A 22,797-nucleotide genomic window follows, 5' to 3' on the forward strand; every position below is an offset into this window, starting at 1 on the left:
CTGTTCACTGACTGCATATCGTCTATAGAATGCAATTAACAGTACAGTACGCAGTCCGCTGAGTAAACATAACCTCGGGCTGAGTCGGCGTCCGCCACACGGAAAGGGTATTATCCTCCTAATTGGTTGTCGCAATCTGACCCCGCCAGCCTGTTTGCCCGGCACGGCCTACCTACCTCACTGGACTATAATGTGTAAACGTTATTCGCCTTACAGACTGTACGGTACATTCTAAATTAGTTGCTTGAAAGAAAGACAGGCTTCACGGTACCACGAGCACTAAACCTAATGAAAATACCAAAGAAATGAGTTTTAAGGTATTATTAATTTAGCCGGTATACAGTTAAATAAATTGTATGCCGGCACGCTACGAGAGATTTTGTTTTATGATGAGTAACGCCATTGCAATGTTTTTGATATCGCGCCGAAACTAAGACTAATAAATAATAGACATAAGTTGCAGTAGCGACACCTAGTCAATGGGTTTAGAACGCAAATAGTTGTCTTGTTATAGAATGTAGCCAAAGAAATATTGTAATATTTTGTAGATCGGAATATTACAGCGTTCTAGGCCCTTAGTACCCTTATATTAATATGGTACAGCGAGTGATATTCATGCGTCATGTTAGGTATAGTGTACACTCATCAATGATACTCAATTAATGACATTAAAATAAAGTCACGGATACACGTGTGACTGCGGTGGCAGAGTTCACTACTAATGCATAAGGCTCGTCATACCCTAGAACTAAATTATAAACTGACTATTACCTATATTTCAAATAATCTAGTCAGAAATTAAAATGTAAAGAAAATTACAAAATATAAAATCTGAAAAGCAATATGATTCGTACAATTCTTAGATTACTTTGTAAGGCAAAATTTTTACAATAAACTTTTTATCCAGTTATTGAAAAAAAAAAATTAGGTATATGAAAAAAATTGCATATTTACCATAATATTACTCTACGAGTTAACTTATACTTACAACGTAAATAATGTTTAGAGTTTACGAATTATATCCGTTAGGATGTTGGTTTATTTCGGACAAATTATTAAGTTTCATTGATAAACTAGATGTAAACAGAAATAACGCCAAACAATAGATAGTACTTAGCTTAGTAATACTTGTAAGTCACAATTTTGGCATAGTCGGTTAAAATAGATTCCAAGCTATTCTAAGTACTTCTGTGAGCTTGAAGCTAGAGTAGACAGTTCATAGTCAAGCTACGGTAAGGGATAGCCATCAAAACAGCAAGGAAACAAACGCCCTAGACGTTCCTTATATATAAAAAAAATAATAAAACCAAAAAATATGAAGAAATGGATGGTTAAATTTGTCGATAAATAAAAAGTTCATAAACGATCGCTGAGCAAATAATAAAGAGTTAGAAATCAGATACGTTCGACATTTAGAATAAAAAGTAATGCCACGCATATCATAAAGACAATAAATTATAAAATATTCGTTTCTAAAATTTGATACTGTATGCTACATTAAATAGTTTAAATAAATTAAAAAATTATAAGCTTAAAGACCAACACTACCAGATCGGCCACAATGAAATAAAAAACAAACAATTTTATCTTCAATATTTAATTAATTCAATTAAACATTTAATCGAACATATTTACGATTAAAAAACCTCATATTGAAACAGACATCTTAATTTGGTAACGAATTTTCGGACAGCAATATAATTACTTATCGAAATAATAAATTGGAGCGTTGCAGATATTTTCTAATGACAGCCTTATCGAGTTCGAAAATCGAAATTAAAAAATATATCCATAATTGTCTGCCACAACAACCAAAAAAAGACAGTTATCATTCTAGTAGTGCAGCACGCTCTATGGATGAAAACGTAAAATTAAATTGATAAATTACGAAAATGTGAGAAACGCATTTTTAATATCAATCAAGTAAGTTCTCTTCACAGTACCCGATAGGATATACCTCAAGACACATCGAAATAGATTTTACACTGGTTTTATAAAATAAAAACTAAGCTTTTCTCCGAGATACGGGCTTGTAAGATTTCCTTCTCTATGCACCGTTGAAAAAGTTAAGCAATTCTACTATAACTTTGTTTGAACTATCTGGCTTCTGGTTCTAGAACAATTATATCAACGTTATCAATTATAAGCAGGTCTTCCCTTCGTTCTTATTGCATTTAATTGGTAAATAACGATTGTTGTTAAGATGAAAGAAGAGTATGGATAATGGCGTCGCGAATTCAAAGTTTAATAGCGAAACTCATGCAATCCAAGTCAAAAAATACAAAAAAAAAATAACGTGGCTTAAAAGAGTAATAAAACGTTTTAAGTAATAGCTTAAAAATATTTTTTCGACTCATCTATAATATTATTTTCATATTTAAATACTAAATATCATAGATATATATAACAAACTCGCCTCATTGTTGGATTTATACTCAAAATTACGTCTTCGCTACCTGAATCTAATGTACATAGTTATTTAGACTGTATTAAGATATTGAATCGTTTGTTTAAAGAGTTTTCGAGTGGCCTTAGGACCTACCACCACTAATGAAACAAGGACTATTCCATTCGTGGGAGCGAGACAGCGCTCTACATTACTCGCAGCATCTCTTTTCCACTTGTACAATAGTCTTGGATTAGAATGTGGTGGTAGGCCCAGTTATCGCCGCTGTTTTCCGCGATATACTTTGTTTATTAACGTATCGCTTAGTTTCTATTATCGTATGTTTATCTACAGAGCCTGTTAGCTGTTAGTCTCTATAAAGATATATTTTTCATGACGATTAGCTATTTTAATGAAGCACACAATCTTCCAGCCTTAGGGTTGTGCCACATCGGGTTCAGGAGTGGTTTATAGAGTTCAATATGTGGCGCCTGAGGCCGGGATGGTACAGGAAAGTGAATGCGGCTCGATGGATAAATAAGGCCGTATCGTATCTGCAGTGCAACGTGAAGCTTATTTGATTTTGTTTTTGTCGCATCGGAGATGCTTCTGCTTAAACGGACCAGTTTTAAACTAATCTGAATTCTATTCTAACGTTTCAACTTGCTCTATAAAAAGTCTTAGGAATGGCTTTTTTTGTAATATTCACTCAAATTTTGTATGGTTGAAACAATGCCCTGAAGATTTTTTTCCTTCCTAGCGCAGTCGCGGCAGAACTGCTATACGTATAGTATAGTAAATCTAACTGAACTCGGTGTGGTTAAACCGATAACCAAAATAATGGCTTCCGTAATCCACTATGTCTTGCCTATCGCTGTCAATTTCTTTAAAGCCTAGATCTAAAAACTTCAATTATAATATAACCAAGCATGCTTTTAAATAAGTCAGATGTTTTACAAAACCATCTTGTATATATACGTACATTATTTAAACTATTCTATAATTCTTCGATTATTTATTCGACTATAACCAAAAGAAGAATATGCTTCTTTTTTAAATATTAAAAGTAAAATAAAAAAAAGTGCAATCAATCAGCTGATAAAGATATTTAAACAAAATTATTTTATAAAGTATAAAACGTATTGATAAAGCCAATTTTCATATTGAAAGCAAAATTATCTAAAGAGAAACATATTTATTATTCAATAAAAAATAAATTTGTCTTGAATAAAATAAAATAAACAGATTCTATTCCTTTAAAAAATACAACGAATAACGAATTATTACTTTCCGTGTATAGGAATCTTAAATATGGTATACATGTAAAAATATACCTTAACACAGAAGAAAATACGTCGAATTTAGATTACAACGACCGTTTAAAAATAAATTAATAATAACCTTTATAAAAACAAAATTGATCTTAATAACAATAAAGTAAACTTCTTTCATTCAAAATTATTGAAAATATATTTATTGCTAAAGTATTTAAAAGCGACTTATATTACGCAGCGTTCAATAGAAAAATTGTTAAAAAGTATATTATCTAAAAAAGGAATTAATTCTGATTATTTGCAGTATTTATATATTATTAAATAAGTGATCATAATTATGTTTCATGTCATCAATAATTATAATTTTAAACAAACAATGTTTTATGGTAATAGTACTAATTTTGTATTCATAGCGAAACAATTCAATACTGTATAAACTGGCCTATTATATTATTGTGTTGTAAATAACATTATTATGTTAAAAGGCATTATGTTAATACTAGTTGCAAAAAAAAAGAAAGCTTTGAAAAAATAATAAACATCGGAAATTGCCGTTATAGAAAAAAGAGCCGCTCTACGCAATGGTATCAACTAGCATTTTCGTAAAGCCATCCATAAGTGAATTTTAATGTAAATTTTTGTTCTATCAACTAATAAACAGAAGGCCCAGTAATTTATATTTTATGAGTAAATGTATAATTCTTGTACTAACTGAATGTTTTCTCAAGGAAATTGGTCGGACGAATAAACTTTACAACTCAGTTCAAACTCAATAGTGATCTAGTTTTTAACATGCAATGATTTAATTGTGACAGACAGGCACATATTCTTTGAATATAATTTTCAGAACTTCTGAATATAGAAACTGAGGGCCGATTTTCAATCCTCAGATAAACAGCAACCTTAAAACAGAGGTTCTATTTTTTCATTTGAAATGAAATAGTTGTCATTTGATATCATAAAAAAAAACCAATTAGTTCGGCTCAGCAGCTTTTTATTTGAAGTCAGTTGTATGGCTTTGTAGTAAAAAATATTATTCAATTTTCAGTCTAAAATTGAACAGCAATATGAAATTTCAGACTGAGCGGTGTATATTACAATGTTCGTCAAACTAGAATATTCTGGATGCAGATAATTCTGTTGAATACTGCGTATACTATATATACCGATATGTATGTATATTACGAAACAATAGGAGCTCACTTGGACGCTGTTAATTGGAAAAGCAATTACTGCGGGTCAAGAACCTACCAGCATCTCTTAAACAAAGACTGCTGCAGTTGTGGAAAAGAGAGAGCGCTACACATTGTAGAACGGCGTCCTTCTTCCACCGTCTTTCTTGAAACCCGATATCTTCTGCCTGTCACAATTCCCTCCCATACAAAACTTGTAATAACCGGCCACTATCCTCAGAAAAATTAAAGTGAATCGTTTAACTGGCTCCGTATTACTATTTATTTTAGTTCTTGGCATTAAATCACTTCTCCTAAGTCCAGAAGATTGTACAATACTAAGAAGGCAGCAATAAATACATCTGCTTATAGCGTAGGATACAATTTAGCCTGTAATTCTATGATAAAATAAACTTGTAGTACACTAAAGGTTGTTTTATTTGAATTTTCTTTGATATTTTTTTACCCTGAAGTCAAAAGCTATGACTACATTAAAAACACTGATTATAAAAGATCACATATAATAAACGAGATTACGAACCATATGACAAGTTACCTCATAGCAACAGATAAATCTTGAAGAAACATCGATTCCGCAACAATTTTCGTTGATCATAACCATTATAATCTCATGACTGAACTAGATCCTATTTCCTACTTTTGACAATCCAAAATATTTTTATTCCTTACATAATCATTGTACCTACATACAAAGTATTACAACCTATAAACATTTAAATTTAGTGAGCACGTAGTTGTGAGCATTGTAGCGTTCAGCGTAGCATTACGCGTAGCTATCTCATAGCACGCATCGTAGCGCGCATCGTAGTTCACATTTCGGCGGTAGCTATTAGTATTGCGCCCAGACTTCATATTAGCCTCAAATATTTGTTCAGGGGGACTACCGAAACCTCTTAAAGCAGTGCAAGTGAGGAAGCGAGAAAGTACATCAGAAAGTAGAGCCTCGTCTCTTTCACACACCTCTGACTGCAGTTCTTTAATAAGTGGTGTTGTTGTTTAATACAACCGAGTAACATGTGCCTTCAAAAACCTCTTGAAATGTAAAAACAAATCGACTGAGTTCGAATGGCTGCTAACTTATTTACAAGAGGGACCTGAAAGTCTGAACAAGTTGACATTTTTAGTTCAAACATTTTAGATATTTGTCGTATTAAAAAGTAATATTTTATTTTGATGGTCCTTCTTCGTTGTCTTTGTAGTTCCACAAGATAAATCGATGGCTTTAGTGTTTTATTCTGTGTAATACAGGAGAAATCCTGTAGTCATAAAAATACATGTTGCACTAATTAAACAATTAAATATAATGTCACTTAAATTCAATAAACTAAAGAAAAAATGAATTTTATCTCTTAAGACATTAATACCAATTCAACGATTCGAAAATCATGGATTCTGGCCTGATTGTATCAAGATGTAGGTTTTTCAAGTGTATGTGCACCCTTTTCCATGCACACTAACGGAGAGATGAAGTTTGTCATGTAAGGTTTGATTAAATTCGCAAGACTAGTAGCGAGTAGTGTCTAGGCTACATATATTTATATAGGCTACAGAGCTTTTATTGTTTTATCACTTATTTTAAATATTATTTTAGTATATTTCATCCTTCTCCAACAATACGGTTAACAAATGACAGTCAATGATTAACCGCACTACAATGTACACAATTTTTATTAGAAAAGTTTGGACAAAAAAGGTTTTTATTCCGAATTTTGTTTGCTCAATATATTTGTTTATTCTCTAACGGATAGGTGATACATATTTATATTTTTATATACAGTAGTTCCTAGTTTCCAAAATACAAATGTGTTTGGCGCTCGGCAACAGACCAGCACAAAGACATTGTTTTGAGTTAACCTGTGTAACTATTTCGTGCTTACTGATACAATATTACTAACAAACACTCTGAGCATTTCAACTAATACGATACATTCCCATTGTTACATCAAAAATGTAATATTACATTTCCAAAAACGTATTTTACATTTTAAATTGAACTATTTAAAACTTTGTCTGTATTAAATGAAAATATCAGTAGAGTTACATTTAGAACTAGTTTCTGACAAACAATAATTTGTTTTGAATATTAATGTCAGAGATTTCGTATACAAATGTAAATCAATTTCAAAAATATTTAATTAAAATCAAAATACAACAAGTCACTATCATATCACTATTATAAAAACGTTTCAAATTTACAACCAACAATCGGTCTTATTTTTCAACGATAGGCAAACAATTACTTAGTTTAAACACCTCCCATTAATACTATCCTACAATGTTTCTATGTTACTGGTATCTAAATTACAGTGTTTTAACAAACACGCGAGTTCACTGTTGAAACTTCTAATTAAAACAATAGAGTGCCGGGAAATAATGTAAAGGGTGCGAGGTCACACGTTTAAAGTAGGCTTTAGAGCCCGTACCACGAAACTATTTAACTTTGAAAACAATTCTGGATTTATTGTGGGAGTGAGACGCTACTACACGCAGCGTATAACAGCGTCTCGCTTCCACACTTTCATACTAATATTATGTAGCTGAAGTATTTGATTTTTTTGTTTGGACGTGCTAATCTTAGGTACTGGTCCTGTTTCAAGAATTCATTCCGTAGGAAGAAGGAAGGTGTACACAGCGTATATACCATCACGATATCATCAATAGGAGCAGAGCAGTAATGAGTAATGTTACAAAAACGGTAAGAATACTTTTTTGCACGCTGCGTCAATGGTTAGTTACCTTAAATACATGTTTGTTAGAATCGTAACTCATAATTTTTTTTTAATAAAATCTGTAACGATTTTTGTGAAAACAAATTCTGTTATAAATCAATGCTTATTTGCGAAGGTTTATTCGTATTAAATGGAGTTTATCCTTATCAATTTAAATGTCTAAGTCGTTACAAGTGTGTAATTTGAGTAAAGTTGCCCTTTACATAATTTCAGGGAATATTTTACTAGACACCAAAAATAATAATTGTTTTTTTTTTTTTTATTAAAATTTTTATATTAACATTTAATTGAACATAAAACCCCACAAAATTGTTTGCACAGTTTGTCTGTGGGCATGATGACTAAAACTTAATTTATTAAACTTATTCTATCTTAACACTAAAAATATAGGTATAATTTTATAAGACATGTTCATATTTTACCCTTTGACAAACATGTAAGCAAGGAAAGGTCGTTACTCACATGCCTGCCAAAGGTAGGTCTTAAAGACTTACTTTTTGGCAGGCATGTGAGTTTTACAAAAGGCTTTTTTACTATGATTGTTTCTTATATTGGTGGGCAGGCTGTTAACTAAATATGGTATCCTTTTACTGAGTGTTCTGTCCCCATAGCAATTATTTACTCTGGGGACTTCATATTTACCTGCACAGGCTGCCCTAGTCTTATGGGAATGATTCAACATTTGTTTTTTGATTCATTTAAAAAACCTACATCTTATCTATGTTATTTTATCATAACCACGCGGACAAAGTAACGTAACGGGCAACAGAACGAGGAGAAAATTAGCAAAAAGATGTTACAAACAAAATTAATAAACATTTTGCGATCGCACCGTACAAGTAGACACAAGGCTTTGTTGCAAATCTCAGGTAATAGGACGGTGTGATGTGCTACGTCATTGTAATTGATTACGCGTGACGTAATCCATACATTACGGCCCGCATATTGCAAACCTAATAGTGTACATCGTACAATACTACTATGTGTGTATAATAATATGTATAACGTGTGGAATAAGATATTACGGTAAATTTGTTCTTGATGAATTTCAAATTGTTATTTGACCAATTGAATTGCAGAAAAGTTTATGGCGTTAAGTCTTCTATGAAATAAAACATCATCTATCGGAATCGTAATTGAACGATAATTGAAGGAAGTCGCTATCGAGGCATTTTTTTGCTGTCGTATTAAAATCCTAATAAATATTAACATCGTTTAATTCGTCACTTCAATTGATATAATCATTGATATATCAAACTGTGAAATATTAAATTATATTAATGAACTAGCTGTTGCCCGCGACTTCGTCCACGTGGTTAGGTTATTTCCACATTTTCCATTGTATCTTCGCTCCTATTAGTCGCAGCGTGATGTTTTATTGCCTATAGCCTTCCTTGATAAATGATCTATTTAACTCAGAAAGAATTTTACAATTCGAACCAGTAGTTCCTGAGATTAGCGCGTTCCAACAATCAAACAAACAAACTCTTCAGCTTTATATATTAGTATAGAAGTATAGATATATTTTACAATACAAATCAAACGTGCTGCTAAGTGTGCAATTTCAATTATTATCTTAACCTAGATCGTGCGGTTATCTGAGCATCACTATCGCTATCACACAAAGGGTTACACAAAGTAACCCAGTGTGAGGCATTGTATCAAAATGAATGGCCTTGCTTCTCTTGTCTAAAGCAATTTGCTTTACATAATAGACATTCTCATTGAACAGTAGTTGCAAAGCCAATATTAGCTTATTAATAATATATTTTTATTGTATTAAATCATAATTCTAATGTAGTTAGAAGAAGGTTGTTTAAGATATATAAGGTGAGTTTTGGATTCGGGGTGGCGTTTGACTTGTGACTCGATGTATGACTGTGAGTTGTTTTTTTTTAATAGTGGTGTATCGTGAATTTTAAATACGGGTAGGTACGTAGTAGATTGAATACATGTTTTGGAACAACTTTATAATTTTCGCAAATCATCGAAATTATATATCTATTTAAATCTTTGTCATTGTTACTTCACCGAAGAAAATTATAAAAATAAATACAATAGGTACAACTACGTTTTAAAAAAAAAACAGACAAACATTAGTTTTGTCTAGTAAACGGAAAAACATACTCAAAAGCTTTGTCTAAAGAGATTACAGAATACCAAAAAAATATCGAATAAAGAAAAAGAAACTACGCAATTTTATTTACTACATTCGTTCTCATAATTATTTCCCGTTATTTCTTTGTTCCCCTGAACAATTTTACAAAGCTTCTAAACAGCATCAGTCGTATAAAATTTCATTCCATATAAGCGCTCGGTTGAAAAGTTCTGGGTTTTCCCGATAGTTTAACTGTAATCCCATATTGCTTTTTCTGTGGAAATACTCGATCTCATGAAACGCATTTGAAATATATAGGATGGTATTTGAACCGAAGGCTATTAGATCGGTAAATAAAATATCATTTGAACGTAAGGGATATTGATATGTTTTGTTTGTATTTTTATAAAATGCTTTTAGAAATTCATTTTGTTTTGCGTTGCCGAGTTTTGCTGACGTCAGTAATACTCGGTTACATGGTAAATACGGTATTTAGTTGTGATGTAATAAAAGAGATTTTTCGATTTGAGGAAATGTGTATTTGTAAATTTCCAATGAAATTCTTTTGGAGTGTGTTGGACTGAGTCGGCGACTCTGGATGCTGTTCAGTGTAATTTCGATTTTCGGAATCGAAATAGGAGCCAAATTTTAATAAATTACTGCTTACAATGCCAAATTAAGCGAATTTCTAGCTTTATTAGTTAGTTAAGTTTTATTATGGTGTACATGTCTGTTTCACTACGACGACAATAAGCGATTGATGAAGTACAAATTCGTGTATGTTTGTGAATGTGTGCGTGGCAACGTTGATTACAGTCATAATGCATGAGATTGAAAATTATTTTTTGCATTAGTTTATTGTAATAAGTTTTTTAGTAACGTTCAGCATGTTTTGTAGCCAGCCGTCAGAATTGTGATAAACCATTTAGACCTCTTAACCTCAAAAGTATTACTTCATTAATATTTTTATTATTTGGAGCACAAATAAAATAGCTGATTAATTAAACGCTTTAAGAGTCAGTGGTCTTTGTCAACACAGCATTTTTGTAATTATCTCACCAAACGGCTCAAACAGTTTATTTTAAAAGTAAAGAAATTTGTAGGCAGGTTTTAAATAATCTTCATTAGCAGAATTAGTTCAAAAACGCAGACTCTTGAATCATACAAACGCTTGTCCTACGCGAGGATCGAACCCCTGGCAATTTTGTTTTCATGCAGTTCATGCCAAACAATGGATATAACGCAAGATTCCTTTTAAACTGAATCGCTTCTAGCACCTAATTAAATTGAAAATAAATTGTCTCAACCTTTCAAACCCAACTAGCCCTTTAAAAAGTTGCGAATGCAAGTGCCTAAAGGCTTGCACACAACACTGCTCTAAATAAACTTCACAGCTACCGACCCCTGTTTGCGAACACCCACTTTGACTGGCCTCAACAAACAGTTTATTTATATACCAAACGCAATACGGACTATCATTACAACATGTTATTAGTGTGTTATCTACAAGGTTGTAACTCTATCAAATCTTGAAGACAGTTGCGGGAAAGAGATACCACTACATGTCGTGTAATGCTGTCCCGCTTCCTCAACTACAACGGACTCATGCGTTGTCACTTTAAGACGTGGTGGGTAGCTGGTCAACTTGTTGATACGTGAGAGAAGCGACGTATTTACATGGAACTCTTTGGTAAGCCTCATGGGGACTGGGGTTAGATTCATTTGCATCGCACGGCGTGTATTTGCATTTGACTTAAGTAGTCTTTTTGTACTCTATGCTAATAGTCTTTAGATCTCACTTCTACTTCTACACACTTCATCGGATTACTTGCCTTTGTAATTTAAGCTGATTAGATGGTCGAGTGTTATGTATTTATGTTAGATCCTTGCACTAGACAAGCATTTGAGTAAACTACAAATAATAGTTTCAGCAAAAATGATTTGCAGCGAAAATCAGTTTATGTCAAACAATTGAATGATTGCAAAACAGATGCAATAATGAGGTTCTCATATAAAATGCAAAATGAATACATTAAAAACGGTAAACATTGATTAATTAAGTATTTAGTTTTTAACTATTTTTTCATTGTTTTCTATATAATTTTGAGCAAAAGCAACTCCAGTCTAGTTTCGCTTTCATGTTCTGAGTTTTTAAATAACAGCATAAAAAATACCAGTTGTATTTAGTCTTCTTTTTCATTATTTCACACAATTTTCACCGTTCATTGCTGTAATTAACTTTGTTTCGTGTTTCGAACGCCTCCTTATTGCCTCGTCTTTGTACAGTGGATGCAACCGCAAAATTGATGGGGTCCTAATAAAGCTGCTTACCGCAAGGGAATTACTTAGTACTGTAAAAAATGCATTGAAAAATAATAGTATATATAGTTGTACATTGCTTTAAATATGATGGCGTTTCGGTTTTTATATATGGGTCTTTTTATCACCGCAAATGAATATAGAATAAAACATATTAATACTAACATGTTGATTGAAGAATGGAATGCGAATAGAAAAGCTACTGATCCAAGAAGCCCAGGAAAGAGAATCGTAGAATGATTTAGAAGAACCCGTTGAACAGCAGTGGTACATAGTAGGCTAGATAAAAAAATATAGTGACATTGTGTCACGAAGGATCTAATTGGCAAACAAAAAATTTTCCCGTCGCTAAAGTTTACTTAAAAGCGATGTCAAAACATACTCATTTTGACACTGTTTTAAAGCCTAATGATTAGTCAATTAATGATGGGTCTATCCACGTTAATATTAACACGACAATGAAATTAAGACAGACGTGTCGTAATTATGATAACTAAACGCAGTCCGGTGTTGCAATGTATGAAAATGACTTAATTAGTCGATAATTAAATAATGGCAACACGATGGTTCTGTTCATTGCTGATTTAGATAATTTAGATGGATGGATGGAGCTATTTTGAAAGCAGCGATAAATATTTCAACAAGCTGAAATAGGATTTATTCTTTATAACTGTTATGATGTTAAGTAGTTATTAGAACGCACAAGAGCATAATCGGCTTAACTTTGCCGTTTCAATAATTTATTTTTATTAGTTAAGTGCGGTACAAATTGTCTAGCATTGCTCTTTAAAAAAATGCTATGAGCTAATATTTTTCCAGGCATAGCCATATGAAATCGTATATATTGAGTTATGTATTTATCATTATAGCCGACATCAGGATTGGTAGTAGTTGTTTGATCATAAAACGATATTGTCTATAGCGTAATCTTCACTACGGAGGTTTCCCATAAACGCCTGCGTTACAGCTTGCTAAGTGCTTTTAAGCTTTTAAGCCTGAACAAAGCATTGCAACAAACTCTCCACCATCAAAGTTGGATCTTCCAGTATAGTATGCCTACTCGACATCATTCTTATAAAGCAATAGTTAACGTCATTTCTTGCATGACATCTTAAAAACTTAAGCTAAGCCCTTTCTTAATTAAGCATCCTGTTTTATATTTGCCGACACATTAAAAGTGAGGTATCATGAACGAGGTTTCAGGCTATTTATCATAAATGAGGGTTTTTGTCAATGTGCAGCCATTGCTATAGCTACCATCGACAATTTTTAATTTGCAATTAGTTCTGACCTACAGTAGCTACCTTTTATAAATTATTGTAGACTGTGAATGATATAAGACTTTTCATTTGACAAATAGCGAGTAGGCCTTATTCAAACAATTACCATATATTGGTCAACATCGCTTGGATAGCGGATAGATCGAAATCATAATGACAAAAAAAATAGTCAATAAACTGAATTCATAGAATACTCAATAAGAAATAATAAACTAAACATTGCGTAGTTCGGTTCGCCAGCTTTTCAAGCAAATATATATTATACTGACAGCATAAAAGCCCGCAGCGAAAGCAAAAACTTTAAATATTTCACATAAAAGGTTGAGAAAAATTCTTTGTGTAGGTGTTCAAAGCAACAGGCTTGGATTGTTCCCGGCAAATATTTATTATAACTGTTGCGTTTATTTTAAAGTTTGACGTATAAAAGCGACTGCAGTGCTTCACAATAGCTGAACTTTAAACTTCCGTTCAAAAGGATTGGAAATAGGTTAACGTTTTAAAAGGTTTTATACAAACACGTTACCCGCATACACTAAAAAGGTTGGCGCTCTTGACAATGTTAGGTTCAATTCAAAAGGTTTTTAGATAGTTAAGACCTCCTTGGAATTCAGATGCATTTGTAGTACGTATTGCTGAAATGAAACTTCTTTACTGGCGTTGATAAAAAGTTTCGTCAAGCGTCACTTTTTTTAATATGTTATAAAAAGTATAAATATAAGACGAGTCCGTGTCTCAAGCGGGGTTGAGGCGCCATCTTTATTTTTTTAAAGGAGGTTGTCATTTTTTTACTTTACTTCAATATTAGGTTCTAAAGAATCATGAGTATTCAACTACATAAAATACTTTAAGATCAAACAAATAAAAACTACGACCTTCTTATATTGATTTCGTCGTATTTTTAAAGCAATCATCATCATCATTAACATCATCAGCCTTTAGTAGTCACATAGGTCTCCCCCAATGTGCGCCATAGCTATAATTAAATTTAAAGCAAAATCTATTCTTTTTTATATCCCTCTCCTAAAAAGTTAACATTAACTACAATATTATATTTATTACAATAAATTAAACTAAACTAATATTTACATTTTTAAAACTGATATCAGTATAAAAAGGAAAATATACATTATTTACAAAGCGTCAAAAAAGACATCTTCATCCTTGCCAAAGTCGGGAAACGTGCCCAGAAGGCTGGCTGCATTGCCACGTTGTATGGCAATGCTAATTCTTTGGGCAAAATATAGACCAGCCAAATGGCTCAAAAATATAATTACCAACAAGGTTATTATATTTCCGCCGTTTTAGGGCTTCCGCATCATTAAAACATTAACTTGTTTTAATGATGTCCTACTTCATTACCATGGTAAAAGCCAAACGTCACATTTAATGAAACCTAAAACAGCTTCCCCACGAACCCATTCTCACTATTTCAGGAATACAGAGTTAATTCAACCAGGATCAGTCTCGGTACATTTATCAATAAGCAAGGATTTACTTGAATTATTTAGACCGATGGGCTCTGTGAGCCGAGGGGTGCTGTTGCCGACTGTGCAAATTAACGTACCAATGTATTGCCTGTTTTATGTATAAATGTTTGGCTGTACGGCGAATCTAAGTAGCTTTGAAAAGCGTTCTTTATAAGTGCTTATGGCGAATAATAGGGCACTTGAGTAAATCATCTAATTAGTCTCGAGAGAGATTAAGAAAAATATCGAGTTTGTATTCTGTTTTTTTTTTTTTATTAAAATAATGAAGATGAAACGATTTAAGAATCATTTTATGTTCAGGCACTTAAGAAAAACAGATATTAATATAAGTAAAAAGGCTATTAATGGTCCTATGATGATGAAATAGAGTCACTTAAAACCAGTCAAGTGCTATTCAAACTCGCTACAGTGAGAGATCCGTACAAATAGGCTAAAAAAATCAAATGTGTGACAAATATATTAAAGGATGCTTCACCCCACAATTTGTCATTGTTACAACCGTTTCTTAACTTCAATCTTTACTTTTAGAATTGTTTGTTATATTAGTAACATAAGTTCATAATCTGTGAAAATTTCAACCGCCAAACTATAACGGCTAATTAGATACACATCAATGTCAGACGGACAGATAAGCAGAGTGACAACGATACCTCAATAATAGGGGTGCGTCTTCACAATTCTCTTCTTAAAGAATAAGATATGTTTTCCGTGTTCAAATTATAATGCAAACAATGTACTAAGGTAGTGAACATCCCATGATAATGTTTTAGTAAAATTCTTGACTGCAACTCTGTTCAAAGTATTACTTAAACAACACACCCTAAAAGCTACCACATAAACTTTCATAGTTTGTTTCATCAACGTCAGAACCATTTAACGCCAAACTTTCCACCACATATTTATAGGAATCAAAGTATTTTCACCAGCAACAATGGACGCGATGCATAATTTTCTCAAGAACTAAGTACTTAGTTAAAGTTCCGGGGCTTAAGCGCTGTTCCGACTTCGAACAAGTTTGTGTATCTACGTATCTATAATTTATAATTAGCCTCCGGCCGCAGTAGGCGAACTTTAAATATATTTGACCTTTAACTCCAATGTTTCCTTAGGAACTCTTTTATAATTCATTCTTCTTTAATACTAAAGAGGTTTTTCGCTCGGCTTCGTACGCGAGTATGTCGATAAAGGTGCACAAAATTACCTTCCTTATTCGCAGACGGATAAGAAATTGCTTATTCCTTTAAGAATAAATGAAAAAGCTATTTTTTATATATAGTACCTAAGGCTAAATATCTGATACTTTGTCTTTTAGTTAACCATAACATGCGGATATAGTAACAAGAAGTACGATTAGGTGCAAATTGCAAAAGATATTTTTTTTTATCTAGCCCACTGTGTCCCACTGCTGGGCAAAGGTCTCCCCCAAATCCTTTCACGATTCTCTATTCTATTCTATATACTACGAAATATTAATTATTTATGGCAAATGAAGTAATCCGGTAAGCTGGTGTAGACTGGAAACAGATCACACAACATAGGGACAATCATTTGAGGGTTCCTGTAATTAACATATTAATACATAATTATCTTAATCCCGGTTTATATTTTTATTGTTATTTAAGTTTAAATTAGCTATTTTACTTAATTTATACATTTTAATTAAATTTATCAAAAAATTTAAATTTATCTTTTAAGGTATGCGATTATAATGTCAATCAGTGGTTCTAAAAAAAGAATGTCACGAAACTTTTTAAAGTAACTCAATCTGTTTTTAAACTGACACAAAATGTGTGACGATAGAAATAAAAAGGTTGAAATAAAAAGTAGGAAATAATCTGGTGACGCCATCAGTACATTAAACTGTTCGGAAAAAACAAAAAAGGTACGATGCGTCAATGTGAATCAGAAATGTCGATTAAAACTTGTTTTTTTTACGTCAGCCCAAAACTACTTAGTGTAGTTTTTGGGATTTCGTAACTAAAGGGAAAAAAACGGAACACTTTTAGGTACTAGGATTTTATTAATAGTTATTCTGTCCGTCCGTTTGACACCAGGCTGTACCTCATAAACCGTGATATCTAGATAACTGGAATGCAAGCTCGAAACTTTTAAATTGGGTTTAAGCAACAGTTCGTAAGGTCATAAATTTGGTGCTCGTTTAGCATTTCTTTTGCATATTTTTAATCTGTGTTAGATCTCTCACTTGACCGGTTTCTTTATACATCTACCGATGATTTTTTTTTCTTTTTCCAATATGCATTTATATAACTTCATACTTACAGGTACCTAAAAATATGCAATGTTAAAAGTTACTTTATCCGAAATGAGAATTAACATATTATATTTACCAAAAATTACACATAGAATTAAGACTATGATTGATTGCATTTCAACATGAATTTAGATTAGTATAATAACAACAATATACCTGCATTTTAATACATGTGCGCTCAAATTAGAAACCCAAGCAATATTATTCTATACTAATATACAAAGCTAAAGAGTTTGTTTGTTTGTTTGAACGCGCTAATCTCAGGAACTACTGGTCCAAATTGAAAAATTCTTTTTGTGTTGAATAGACCATTCATCGAGGAAGGCTTTAGGCTATAAACCATCACGCTGCGACTAATAGGAGCGAAGATACAATTAAAAATGTTAAAAAAAACAGGGCAATTATAAATCATAACTTATATCTTCTACCCATGGGGACGAAGTCGCGGGCAACAGCTAGTTTTAAATATATTAGTAAGTAATACATGCACGCTCTAGATATTCGAAGATACTATTCCACGGAGCAAATGTACTTGATACCGAGTTAGCGAATTTCTATACGCGAAATAAAAAGATAAGCTATATCCCTCTGCAGCCTTATACAGACAACATTGGACTGCACGGGTAGCCGAGTAGTAAAGGTCGCCATTCTAAACAGAGGGCGCGACGTGCTACGGGTTCGATCCCGTTTGTGTGATTTACGAATGCTCGTTCTGAGCCATGGCGTCTTTGAGCGTGTGATTTGAATGCTTTTCAACCCGCGACGCAAGAATGAAATCCGTTTATGCAGAGTTGCTTTTTTAATAATTGATAGACAAAATGACAATCAGCTGTTATTCAGTTCGGGTAGACAATCAAAATTTATCCTAAGAAGACACTTTTTAAACAAAAGATGGCCGACTAGAACCATACTAACACTCGTATAACATTGATTCTTATATACTAATTAACCACAATAAATTAAACTGTCCTGATAATGAATTACTAACATATGGTAATTAATTAAAGACTCTGTATAAGTACAAGGCAAAAGAGTACACTAATATCGTAGAACTTTTTATTGAAGAAGATTTAAATTACAATAGAACGTATTATAACGCGCCATTGCCATTCTGCACGTCAAAACTTTTATGAAAGTTGTCAATTTAAAAAGAAATTTCGAAAATGGAATTGTTTGAAGTGTTATTGGTGCTTGAGATCCGAATGCGTCACGTTGCACGGGCAATAGTAAAGTTCTAACTCGGAGCGACTAATAGAAAATTGCAATATAAAATTTTAATACGGAAACTCATAAAGTTTTCCGGTTCGTTGACCTGTGCTCAAGGATATTCTGCGTCGCTTGTCTAGTTCAAAACTCATCCACTTTTCATTTCCCTTTGGGTTCAAAACTGGCTCCAAATAACCCGACATGTTTACAAATTCACGTCAATTTTCTATTTGAAGTCAGCGCCGATAAAATAAGATGGAACATTTTATGCGGACTGAGCAAAATATAGGTAGAATTTTAAAGAAAGTTTTTCGAAATGGAATTTGAGTACTATCCTTAGTAATAATCGAATCCTAGTTTCGAATTATGATAAATTTTATTGTTAAAATTCACCCTTCTAATTAATAACTACCGAATTCTTCCTTTTGCCTTTTCAATCAAATAAATGAAAATAATATTTTTTAGACCACCACGTACTTATTTCATATAAAAATTTAACTAATTCGCTTTTTATTATTAATCTTATTGAGATATACAACTAATCTTGTCGTCTAACAACAAAACAAAGTTTATCCAATAGCGAATGTATTAAACTATTAGCAATAATCTGCCCAAAACAATATTATTTCAATAATTCAAAATTACAAATTAACATAACCACAAAAACAATTAAGCTAAACTAAATAACTTAATATAAATTGAACGATCGAAGCAAAACTAATTTTAATTAAACGTCTATAAATGAAAGTTCAAGAAACTGGTTAGGAAACGACGAACTGAGTGAAGCGGTTCGGAATATGAAATCAAGGCTTCAGTGAATGAAGGCGATTGGTTTGAGGCAAAATGAATGACACGACACTACGCGCGGTTGTAAAGTTAATTTTAGTTCAGACCGTAGTAGAACATTTTAGTTGCAAACTGGCCAACCGAACTTCACTTTCGAAACTTCTTGTCATAACTTTGACAGTGAATTTAAGAATTTAAGTTTGTACGTTATTTACTATGTTTAAACTCACTATTTATGTGTTAAAAAAGTAATAAATTACATTACTAAAGTTATTTGAACGTAAGGAAGACGCTCTGGTATGCTGCCAAATATTTTTGTAGGGTCTCATAATCTTTACTAATATATAAAGCTGAAGAGTTTGTTTATTTGTTTGTATGAACGCGCTTATCTCAGGAACTACTGGTCCAAATTTGTGTTGAATAGACCATTAATCGAGGAATGTTTTAGGCTATAAACCATCACGCTGCAACTAATAGGAGCGAAGATACAATGGAAAATGTGAAAAAAACAGGGCAGGGATAAATCATAACTTATATCTTCTACCCACGGGGACGAAGTCGCGGGAAACAGCTAGTCTTTGATAAAATTATTGTTAACTATAATAATTTTATATACTTAATACCTAGGAACAAAAAAAGCTTCGACCATCTTAATGAGTATCTACGTAAAGTTCTTTTACAACTTTTAAATGACAACGATGTACTCGTTATGTCGCAATACACTTGTTAGGACTCTCAAAGGAATTTTCAAGTCTTTTAGAACAGATGAAAGTATATTTTAGAAGGTTCATCCATAATGCCATGCATGTCAATAAAATATCGGATGTTGAGCTCGATGAAGAATAACTGTATTACAGGGGTTCCTTATCTGGAGCGCGGGTCGGCGCGCCTCAGCGGACCGCGGCGCGCCGAGCATTCATCTCAGCCAACTCCGCTTTATGTAACAATACACGTCACGCTTTATTAACTGACCTTCTTTCACTCATCTCCATCCCATACCCTAACCCCATAATCGATATACCTATGAAAAAAAAGTTTTATCAACTTTTCAAAAGTTTTACAAAACTTTTTTTCTAAAGTTTTTAAAGTTCAAACTTTATTAAAAGGTTTTTTATTGCTCATAAAGTAAAATAGTTGAAATAAAAAGTTACTTTGTCTGATCCAAACTGTTAAAAAAGTTAATAAAAGAGTAGATAGCGCAAACAAGCCGAGCGCTTCTATTTCTTTGCACTCTAAGCTTATCTCCGACGTAATCGAGGCACGTCGCATGTGTACAGGGTGGATTCGGGTCCACTGGTTGATCGCTCGGGGTTCGGTGCTCGCTCCGTCAAGTGTCGCTCCAAGTTGGCGCGGCAGGCAAAGTTTGTGCGGCGTTGTACGGCCACCCTCCGCCCACACAGATCGAAGCGGCGGCGCGCGCAACACCCCGCGCTCTATATAAAGCGCGACCCTCACACCAGATCCCCACAACCGCAAGAGGACGCGCGCGATCGCCTGCTAAGCCGCTCGCCCGGGGCGCCGCTCTTTCTCTTTTCTCTCTTTTTCTCTGTTCGTCTGTCTCTCGCTGATGCGGCCGCGCTGAGGCCGATGCGGGCGCCGCCATGCCGCGCTGCCTCATGGCCAAGAAGTGGAAGGCGGCCCCGGCGGCGGAGCTGGCCGACGAGTCCGACGAGGAGATCGACGTGGTCGGCGAGGGGCGCGGCCGCAGCCCCGCGCCCGCCGCCACCGCCCCGGGGCCTTCGCCCAGAGACCCCGAGCCGACGCTCCTCTACAACGGTAAGAGCCCTGCAGGTGCCCAGCCTCCAGGCCGGCCTAGCTGGTCGTGCGGCCTGCGCGTGTCAAGGCCCGGCGCGGTCACGACTAGTGCCAAGGTCCCGCGCCGCGCGACACGCTTCGACAGCACGCGACGCCGCCGGTCAACAACTTTACTTCCAATCCCAATGATAAATGTTTTATTAGCCTAAAGTTTTGCTTGCTGCGAGTGAGCTCATTATTTGCGAATTCTATTCGATAAAAGCGCATGCGAGAATCATTTATTTTTATTTACATCGTTATTTAAATAGTGTTAAGTTATTTTTCTTTGGTTATTATCTTTAAGCGTCTTGTGAAGCTCGGTGAGCACGCAACAGTCTCAGTTTTAACATGTCGGCACATGTCGTAGACGCTACAGTTGAGCAACAGTTACGTGCCGTTGTGACAAAGCTCATGGCAGTTGGCACGGTGCCACTCCAGGCCCCAGCGAGGCGCCTCCGTAGCGCCTTACACCACTAACTATGAGTGACGCTCTCCCACCTTCATTCTACACTTTAACGTTACCAGGACACGACCCCATTCCTCAGTCTTTCAAAACTTCCGCATTTACCAAAAGCCTTCTTGACATTCATATCTTTGCATAGCAAACCTTCAATAAAATATCTTTAATCACTTACATTTCCCCAATATACTCTGAGAGGAAATTTTATTTATCTTACTCAAATAAACATCTTCACCTGCAAGTATTTGTTTTAAAATATCCATTTAATAAACAGCGTTATTTGCATACGCACGCACAACACGGCCAACGTGAAAAAATGACAATGAAATCGCTTGACCATTTCCAATTTAAGTCAGTATGTATTGTAACGGATAACTTGCCCCCAGTTCATATAGTTGCCAATGGTAACGTTTGAAGTTTTCCGACTCGGCTTCCCTCCCCTAATGCACGCATGTTCCCCTACTTTAATTACAGAACCTTGTCACCCATGCACCTATCGTTATAAAGTACAAAACCTGCATTCGATTTTCACCTGACGATGTGTTTAATATTATTAAAGTTAACGCAAAACGTAACACGCAAACGTTATTGAATTGTGGTTAACGTGTGCAAATTAACGTTAATAAATACATCAATTGATAAATAATTAAATACAAGATTCCCGCGCTTTCAAGTAAACGAGCAAAGCCACGTCGGCTAAACGTAATCCAATTGGCTCTCCACGGAGAAATAACATCTCATTTGATTTCTCGCAATTCCGATATCGCAACGTCGTATCAATTTGTAGTTACAATAGCATTGTCGAACTTCCACACTGAACACAAACGAACAAAACTTAACTATCAGACCACGTAACACACAAGTTAATACAATTACAATAAATTTAATGAAAACAGCTGACAAATTTAATGTGTTCGGTATTTAATAAATCGCACTCGACACATACCAGATACAAATTAATAAACACTCAAATAAACAAATTGATCACCTCTCATAATGTAATCACAGATATTAAGCTTCATTGGGTACCGTCACAGCAATACGTTTGATAAATTTACAGAGCGTCTATCATGAAGAGGTGTTTGATCAAATATTGTGTGATTAGTCCAAATCAATTGACATCAGTTAGGCGGCCAGTTTGCGCCGCTTAAATATTGAATGATCAAACAGCTTGCATCAATCGATCAGTATTAATCAAATCAAATGCCAATTTGCGTATCATTGATTTGCCTGTTTAGCTCTAATTTAGTCGCAGGACTGATTTTATAAAATGAACATTTTATTGTAACTGTTTTTATTCATTAGAGATAAATCAAAAACTTATCGAATACAAAAGAGGTTTCAATACTTTTAATACGATAATCATTCTGCAACACAAGCTTATCATGTAAAGTAACTCGTTGAAACTTCAACTAAAAGTAAAATTAAGGTTCATTTTTTTTTAATAATCTAAAACGTTCTTTAATATGTTTTATGTCTTCGTTCTTGTGCTCCTATCATCTTTGATTAAACC

At 33.9% G+C, this 22,797-nt stretch overlaps 1 protein-coding gene across 1 annotated transcript in view; it reads left to right on the forward strand.

Moving 5' to 3' along the window:
- The first annotated feature begins 20,584 nt into the window (after positions 1–20,584).
- The window catches only part of LOC113506389 (transcriptional repressor scratch 2-like), a 39,279-nt gene continuing 37,066 nt past the window's right edge, over positions 20,585–22,797 (forward strand). The window contains exon 1 of the mRNA XM_026889269.1: positions 20,585–20,806. Within this exon, the coding sequence (XP_026745070.1) occupies positions 20,632–20,806 (175 nt within the window). The 5' untranslated portion in view covers positions 20,585–20,631. The remainder of the gene's footprint in view (positions 20,807–22,797) is intronic.

The sequence above is a fragment of the Trichoplusia ni genome, chromosome 1, assembly GCF_003590095.1.
Source record: "Trichoplusia ni isolate ovarian cell line Hi5 chromosome 1, tn1, whole genome shotgun sequence".
NCBI classification, from domain to species: Eukaryota; Metazoa; Arthropoda; class Insecta; order Lepidoptera; family Noctuidae; genus Trichoplusia; species Trichoplusia ni.